Source organism: Prunus mume, linkage group LG4 (genome assembly GCF_029339155.1).
Source record: "Prunus mume cultivar Tortuosa linkage group LG4, ASM2933915v1, whole genome shotgun sequence".
NCBI classification, from domain to species: Eukaryota; Viridiplantae; Streptophyta; class Magnoliopsida; order Rosales; family Rosaceae; genus Prunus; species Prunus mume.
The window spans coordinates 7,870,346-7,879,349 of NC_142701.1; the positions used below are offsets into that span (position 1 = coordinate 7,870,346).

General features: G+C 39.1%; 1 protein-coding gene and 1 pseudogene across 2 annotated transcripts; both read right to left on the reverse strand.

The window, feature by feature from the left end:
- Positions 1-3,724: 3,724 nt before the first annotated feature.
- LOC103328283 (pentatricopeptide repeat-containing protein At1g26900, mitochondrial pseudogene) lies at positions 3,725-5,119 on the reverse strand (annotated as a pseudogene).
- Positions 5,073-8,444, reverse strand: LOC103328250 (protein GAMETE CELL DEFECTIVE 1, mitochondrial-like). Of its 2 annotated transcripts, XM_089050988.1 has the most exons (6): positions 8,209-8,444; positions 8,029-8,118; positions 7,457-7,494; positions 6,591-7,317; positions 6,020-6,209; positions 5,073-5,592 (listed from the first exon to the last, which is right to left on the reverse strand). In XM_089050988.1, exons 4-6 carry the CDS (start codon positions 7,112-7,114, stop codon positions 5,383-5,385), a joined length of 924 nt encoding a protein of 307 aa, XP_088907114.1. In that variant the 5' UTR covers positions 7,115-7,317; positions 7,457-7,494; positions 8,029-8,118; positions 8,209-8,444; the 3' UTR covers positions 5,073-5,382. The 2 variants fall into 2 exon arrangements, with proteins under 2 accessions (XP_088907114.1, XP_088907115.1); XM_089050989.1 differs by lacking the exon at positions 8,029-8,118.
- Positions 8,445-9,004: the final 560 nt, after the last annotated feature.

The window sequence follows — 9,004 nt, forward strand, 5'->3', positions numbered from 1 at the left end:
TCTGCGTTCTGCATCAGGTAAGTTGTAAACTAATTGAACTTTAATAAAATAAAAATTCCAAGTCTGAGGTGAAAGCATGATGACTTGCTCAGATTGAACCAAGAAGCAATGGAAATTCCAGATAATGAAATTTCCTATTGTTTCAGAAGCAGTAGAGAGATGGTGGGCTGAAGTTATGTGAGCGGCACAGTATAAGTGCAGAGTAATAATATGCTGTCAGCTCTCCAGTAGCAAACATCCCATTATCCTCTTCCTCTCCACTGGAATGTGTAAATTTTTTTACCCCTAAATCATTCGCCGGGGTTCGATTAAAAGATTTGGGGTCAGCATTTGCAGGTAGACTGAGGTATTAGAATGTCAAAAACTCTAGGGGATGATTTTCCAAAAATTTGAAAAAGATAAATCCATAAGATGAAAGACGTTTTCAGGAATCTAGATATTCTGCAGTTAATGCTCTTTTTTTTTCTTCATGTATTTTCTTTTGAAGGCTTTTTTTGTGTGTTTTTGCTGCTACTCCCGACTGTAAGAGAAGAAATGATAGAAGAGAGAATCACACCTCCATAGAAAGAAAAAAAAAAGATTTACAGAGGAAAGAAATCTACGTTCAAAATGGCAGTGATGAAGTCACAGAGGAGAATGAAAAGAAGAAAGAGCGATGGGAAGAAGAGGAGCAAACGTTGCTTTAAGCAGCGACCGGGGCTGCGGAGGCTTCGAAACCCATGGTTTCTCTTGGGTTTATGATACCCCCATTTGATGGATTGTTATCCCAAGCGAAATATCAAGCCCAACCAGTCCAAGAATGCATTTAGGCCCACCAATGACGGATAGGATTTTAGTCCATTTTAATTGGAGAAGTCTGGTCCAGTCCAACCTATCAAACATGGCATAAGAGGCTTACTAGCCGAAGCTAATACCATGAAACTATGATTCAACTTTTGTACCAAAATATCAAGGCCTGTTTGGTATTCTATCCAAGTAGAGAACTCAAAAACTGTTATTTTTCTTTAAAACAAGGAGTTCTCAAATCCATTTTTTAAGATTCAAAAAGTTTTTAGGTTTTTTAGGTTTTAGACATAAAAAAATTTTCTCTTTTGGAAAAAACCAAAGCTTTTTCAAAAAGACAAAAAAATCACTCAACTTTCAAATCAAAGACATGCAAATGTATTGGATTCCTTAGAAATCTAAAAATAAATAAGGGCATTTTGTCCATTTTCTTCTTTTAAAATTTTTCTCTCTCCTTTTGCTTTTTCCAAAATGTCCCAAAGTTTTTTAGTATGCAACTTGAAAACTATTTTTGAATATTTAAAATTTGAAAACTTGTTTGGTTGAATTCTTGAAAACAATTTTTTTTTCCTCATTTTTTATAATTAAGATATTTTGATAAACATTATCAAAATTATATTAAAAACACTATTTTAACATTCATATTTTAATACCATACATATATGATCGACAAGCTCAATTGGTCTTCAAGTCTTAAATAATACATATTAAAGACAGTATTCTAATACTCAGTATTAGCACAGAGCATACAATTCATTGTTACAGAAAATATCAAATTTGGGGATCACCTGACAAATTGTATTAAACACCTCCTGAGTTACCAAACATATTCTAAAATGCTTAAGTTTGGCAACATCTGCAGATTCTCTGCTTTCAGGCTACTTAGATGGTACAAGAGAATTACTCTCTCTCCTTCACAACATCAATTACCAAAGCAGGTCTCTTCTTGTCTCAAATTCTCTGCTTTCAGGCTACTTAGATGGCACTGCTCGTAACAATGATATTTCGTCACTCCATAACTTAACCCTTCCCTATGATAAGTTCGAGTTGGCTTCAAACCAAACTGACTTCTTTTTGCTCTACAATTGCAACTCTTATGTGGTTGAGTCATGTACTGAAGTATCCTCCCCATCAGTACGTACAGGTTAAAGATTGAAATAAAACCAACATAATTCTCAACTTGAGAGGCTAAGATGTAAGCAAAGACCCAGAGAGTGAGTTAACACAGCCAAGACCCAGACATAGAATGTTATTATGCAGATATAATAAAGAAAAGCCTGCTGATAAGTTGTAACTTGTAGCAGTCTCAAATTGATTGAGCTTGCTTACCCTTAATCTATGGCACCTTAACTTCTAATCATCTACACCAACATTTATAACAGAACAGGGATTAGTCCCAGACTTCTTGTTGTTTACTATCAATGCCTAAATAGCGTATGTATCAAGCATAATCCCAAATTAAATCTCACAAGCCCAGATGCATATTAATCCGAACCAATGTACAGGATAACTAGTTGGATATATAAGCAGCACATACCCTAAAACTCAAAGATCGATAACACATCATTATAGGGCAAATTTCCACAAATTCACACACACAAATCCCTAATTTCCAAATTCAGACACATAGCAACAAAAATTTCAAAATCCGATTAAAAAGGAACTGTAGTTAACCCAATAATATCTCCACCACAAACACAAAATAATTATTTATCTATAGTTAACACAAAATAATATCTCCACAGCCGAGATCTTTGGATCCACTAGAATCTCTCCTTTCAGCTTCAACTACATAGATTTTTTTGTCTTTGTACCTCTCAACCTACCAGACAAAAGAAACCCATTATCAAATTTAAACAGGAACTCACATTACCAAGGAGAGAGAACAGCGAATGAGGCCTAAGGCACCGGTGTGGTACCGGCCGAAGACCCTACGATGCTAAAGTTAGTTTTGAGAGGAGAGCAATCTGTTGACAAAGGGCCCTATTTATAGAGAGCGTTGGGTATTCTCTTGGTACTTACTTTCTATGTGGGACTCATGGGAGTGCCTTCTGAGGTCGACATGGGTTTCAGCAAATATCCTAGCGGGAAGTTTGAGGTTGACCCGCAAGATGCCCTTCAAGGCGTTGAATCAGCAAGGTGTGACGGACGCATGTTCGACGAACAATCGGGAGCGCCAGCTGTTTGCATGACTGACCTCTCTAGCCTGTTGCTGGGCTATGTTGGGCTTTGAATTGGTCGTGGGTACTAAAGGTACCTACCCATTCATACCACTTGGTTTGCCAGTGTGGGTGATAGGGTCTTCCTTAGTGTTGTACTCTTTCCACGAGTTGTGACTTGAGTAGCGGGTCAAGTATGGTACAAACAAAAATCCCCAATTTCTAGGGTTTGAACTAATGAAAGAGAGGAGGAGAGAGGTAGACAAAGAGAGGGACGAAGAGAGAGGGAGCAAGAGAGCTTCGAGCTTCTCCGATGGAAGCTTGAAGCTTGAAGCTTGAGCAAGAACCAAAGTGAGCTCGGCGAACCAGTGAGTGAGCAGCGCGAGAAAAAGTTTCAAGAAAAGCGCATTTGTTTTGTTTTCAGTAATAGGGGTTTGAGTTTGTTTTCAATAGGAGACTTTGGAAAAACACAAAGGAGAAAGAAATTTTGTAAAAGAAGCCAAAATGGACAAAATTGCCCTTATTTATTTTTGGATTTTCTAAGGAATCATTTACATTTATGTCTTTGATTTGAAAGTTGAGAGGTTTTGTCTTTTTCAAAAGCTTTGGCTTTTTCCAAAAGTGAAATTTTTTTTTGCTAAAGCCTAAATTTACTTTTTCAATAATAGGGGTTTGAGTTTGTTTTGGGTTTGGATATTTAAAATGGGCCTACTAAACGAGTTTCTTGGCCTTTGGACTTAAAATCTATTTTTGAGTTTATAAAATTGGGCTAAAATCAAATGCGAAACGAAAAACACAGGTCATTAACACAGGTCTCGAACAAACGAAAAACAATACAAAAATATATTCCAGGTCATTTGATGACTTTAATTTTTTCAACCTTGACTATCCATCTCAATTGTGCTACGTCCAGCTTCCTTTATCAGGTTTTCTTCTTTTCCAACTGGCCTGAATTTCTCTCCTCTCACTATCTTTTCATCCTCCCTTTCCTGTGTTCTTCTCGTATGATCTGGCAACCTTCCAGCAATCGCATAAGCACTTGATAGTAGCATTGAATTGGTGGGATGATCATCATTAAGATTTATTAACACTCTTTACAGTTTCCCCAAGAGCAACGTACCCATAAACCCTGCAAGCTGAAAGCAATGCACGCCATGCCATAACGTCACTCTTGATGGGCAAGCTTTCAATCGATTAGTGTATGTGCTTCCTCCAGCAACCCTGCACGACCCCAAAGATCTACCATACAACCGTAGCGTTCAACTTTTGGCACAAAGCCGTACTTGCAAACCATTATCTCAAAACATCTAACTCCCTCTGTCACCAGCCCTCCGTGGCTGCAAGCACTTAACACTGCCAAGAAAGTGACTTCATTAGGTTGGCAACCCCCCTCCTCCATTGTATAGAACAGCCTTATGGCATTGCCTGCCTGCCCGTGAACACCGTAACCCGAAATCATGGCTGTCCATGATTTCACATCTTTACTTTCCATGCTTTCAAAGATGTCAAGTGCCTTCTCCAAAAACCCACATTTAGCATACATGTCAACCAGAGCTGTACCAAGAACCGCATCCATAACCAAGTTCTCCTCTTCCACATAATCCTTAATGCAACTCTCTACACTTAAAGACCCAGAAGCAGCACAAGCCGAAAGCAGTCCTGCCAATGTAGATGAATTGGGTTTCATTCTTTCAAGTCTCATCAACCGCAACAAAGCTACTGCTTCTTGTACCAGGCCACATTTTGCATACGTATCTACCAAAAAATTCCATAATACAACATCCTTCACAGCAACTCCATCGAAAATCCAACGTCCTAAATCAATTTGCCCATTCTTTGCATGCATATCAATCAAAGCAGTAAGCACTTGTAAATCCAAACAAAAGCCAATGTTGATGCAGTACCAATGAAGAGACTCCTCCAAGGTAACTTCCTAAATCACCAATGGCAGACAAAAGGTTCAAAATGGTGGTAACACTAGCTTCAAAACAGCTCCTACACATTTTCTTAAACAAATCTACAATCACTTGAGGCTGAGACACATGAAGATAACCACCCGTCAAAGTATTCCATGAAATCAACTCATCAAACTTATGTGCATCTTCTATTTTCCTAGAAATACAGTAAAAATGCAAAAGGGTATTCTTTACATTGAAACCATATTGAAGGCTTATAAGTTAATATGCCATTCAGAAGTCGGCACAGCAGGTTTGAAGGAAATGCATACATTCTTTCACTTACATTAATTGCACTTTCAGTTGCCTACAGGATGGTACGATCATACATTGAGAAAGCCAGAGATCAAAATTGCCAGAATGAATTTATATGGTAGCTATGTATACTTTCGACGCTGGTATCTCTAAAGAAAGGAAGGTCATTACTGCCCAATCTCTGAAATCTCCGAGCACACAGGAACACACGAACATAATCCAATAGCAAACTACCTCTCCTTAAAGGGCATAATGCTGCTGCCGCTCATTGCACTGTTTTCCTCCTTAAAGGGTTGGGTTGATGCATCGGATAGACTCGGTAATCTTGTAACAGAACCCTTCCCTTTCCTCGCATTTGGCCCTAGCTCCTCTATCATGTATTTCCACCCATCAATTGGTCTCCTCCGGCTAAATATGTGAGTCTTGATAAAACTAGCAATCTGCACGTCAATGTCAGATAACCAACAGTAAGAAAGGACAGGGGTAAAAGAGGAAGACGTTGACAATAAGATTAAGATAAATGTAATGAAAGAGTACATTCAAACTTTTTTCGGTAGAAAAACTGTAGGAGGTGTGGTGCCATTATGCAGAAAATACAGTCAACTAGAAATACTAGGAGACACAGTAGCATCATTCCATACATAAGAGTCAAATTTCAAAAGTTCTCTTTTACCAAGTCTGATGCACCACAGCCATGTGCAACACTTGTACACCCTTGTCTAAGATTTGATAAAGATTTATACAGACAATCTAAAACTTGGGATTAATCTTACGAGTTGCGCTCTTCATTTATATTATGCTTACACTCGGAACAAACTGTATAATGGAACAAGGAAAATACAAGTCTGTTTGAGTGTATTTACACACCTGAAATTTATTGTATGCAATTCGACGCTCAAACTCTTGGAGAAGAATATCTTCCTCTCTCTGTGTCATCTCCCATACATTTCCATCCTTAGCCTTGGATGTCGTTTCCCAACCATCCGGTTTGTTTTTGAAGTCAGAAGCACTTGGGACTTTAGAGTTTTCCAAATCATTGTTGGCAGAATCAAAAATGCTGCAAGTATCCCGATAGTACACCCAACAAGTAAATTAAAAAGCACCCTTCAAAACTTTTTTCTATGAATATTAACACATGCATATTTAATCTAGTAACATCAAGAAAAAATTCAAGACTTGGAAAATAATCAATCAGACTCAGAGCATTAAAACATAACAAATGAAATAACTATTGGGTATGTGTGCAAGTGAAATATCTCAATTTGACAAAGAACCCACATCAAATGGACAACAGGGCATTCATATCAAATACAAGAACGAGAACCCAATCCGCATACTGAACACATTCAAAATGGATACACAAACTGCATACATACACGCATACAAAACAGAGTAAAACAATGAGAAAAAGAAAAAAGAAAACAGAAGGAGAGCATACTCGGAGCAGCTATCGAGCAATCGCTCGATATCATCCCCACCACCAAAAGAATTCAAGTCGGCCAACTTAGCCTCCTCTTGCTTCTCAATCTCCTTCATCCAAAGGCCAGCATGAATCCTTTGTTTCTTGATCCTATAATCCTTCTTAATACTATCCAAGCTATAAAGCGACGACCCATTCTCACTCTGCTGCTTTTCCTCTTTGGGTTTTCTTCTCTCATTCCAATTCTCATTCATGTCCTCCACGAACGCCTTGGTCTCTAGGTCCGCGTCCGAGGGAAGCACTACGCTCGACTCTGAAGACGAGAAATTGACGTCGGTCTCCCACGGAGCTCTGCTACTACTTCCCGAGAGGTCGGGGGGGAGCCACGCGGTCTCCCAGGCTTCGTTCCAGTCGTCGTCGCCTTTCTTTGAGTTGGAGGAGAAGGGTCTGAAATTGGTGCTGGATATGAAATGGGTTTTGGTGATTGTGGATGAGAGTCTCTGGAACTCGGTCTTTGTCGCTATGCGTTTAAGGGCTTGCATAGCTTTTGTAGCCAGCGAAGAAAACCAGAGAATCGAAGAAAATGAAAGCTTAAACTAGCGCTACCGGTTTTCTCGTGAAACCGGAACCTGAACCGGAAATGAAGACCATTTCGGTGGCAAGACCAAACCAACCCGGACCTGCATGTACCGGTTCGGTTCTTGTGGTTCCTGGTTCTGAAGCTTCAAATATTCATATACCTTCTCTGCATAGTAATGAAAACAAAATCAACAACAGCAAACCCCATAGGGGCAAAAAAATTCTTCAGAACAAAGAAAATTTATATTGCGTCCTTTTAAAAGGATAGCTATCACCTATAACAAGTTCGAATCAGAATAACTCACATTCTTCTGAGAAGTTTACCATCTTCCTGAACTTTCTTCTGCAATTCATAACAAAAATTCATCTCAAAATCAATTACAATTAGAGTGGTCACTGTAATAATATATGCAACTAAACTTAACCCAAAACCTTATCTTATCCAACTTCATTTAGTTTTTCAAGAAAAAGAAGATCTCTTTCACGAAAGGGTCGCACAAAAAAGTCTTCATTTTCAGAAACCAAATTTCGCACAGAGGAAAGGAACCAAAAATAAAGAAGGAAAAGGGGAAAAAAGAGTAAGAACATGAAGTTGTGCCAAAATTGAAAAGGCAACCTCTTTAAGCAGCACAGCTTCAGGGAAATGGCCAGTGGCCTCATCCGGTTTTAAGGTACAAACAAAAGTACAATTTATATTTTGTAATTCTGTAAATTGAAAATTTATAATCACAGTTTGAAAAACTACAAACCATAATAGCTACTATTTGGCCTAAATCATAAAATCTTTGGGGTGAAGGCTGAAGCCACAAATTGCCTAAATCATTGCGTGAGGCCACAAATTGCCTAAATCATTGCGTGAGGCCACAAAATAACAAACCAGATTCTTTCCAGCGGGTCAGAGAATCAAAGAAGAGCTGAGAGAGAGAGAGAGAGCTAGCTGAGATGAAGAGGAGATACAAAGTGGAAGCTGCAAGTGATGGAGGACAGAGAGAGTTAGCGGGTCAGAGAATCGAAGGGGGAAAAGAAAAACAGAAGAGAGAGAGAGAGAGAATCTGACCTGCGTGACGGCGGCGACTGAGAGCGGCGCGGCGGCTGAGAGAGAGGTTTGGCGGCGTGATGGCTGAAGGAGAAACAGAGAGGAAATGGGATCGGAGGAGGAAGAAAAACCTAAGGTGGCGTTTAGGAGTGCTGCGCTTAAAAAATTTATTAAATTCAATTCAATTTAGATTCAGATGGAGTTTAATTGAATTTAATTGAGTTTGATTGAATTCCACAAACTCTACATAGATTTTAACTGAAATCGTGTATAGAATTTAATTGAGATTGTTAGAATTTTATTATTGACTTTAATGGAGTTTATAGCATAAATTTTATTTTATTTTATTTTATTTTTATTTTTATTTTTTAAAAGAAATGTTTAGGGGCGCTGGCGATAGCGGTTTGTGGCTGGTGATGGGGTAGATAGTGGTGGAGGAGGTAGGGGGTGGTAGTGGTGGTGGCAGTGAGAATGAGGTGGTTGTGGAGGTGATGGCGGTGGCGGTGGCAGTGGGAGTGGGAATGGCGGTGGCGACAGTGGCGATGATGGTGATGATGCTGGCAGTGGCTATGGTGGTGGTGATGGGGGGTGATGGTGGGGCTGATAAAAGGGGTGGTAGTGGTGGTGAAAGTGGGGGTAAGGGTGATGGTAGCGGAGGTGGTGGCGGTGACAGTTGTGGGAACCGAATTAAATCAAACCCTAGGTCAAATAATTCCTTCTATTTGGGGATTATTTGACCTAATTAGGAATTAATCAACCTGATTAAGAGTTACTCAATTTAATTGGGATTACCCAATTAAATTGAACGTTACCTAAT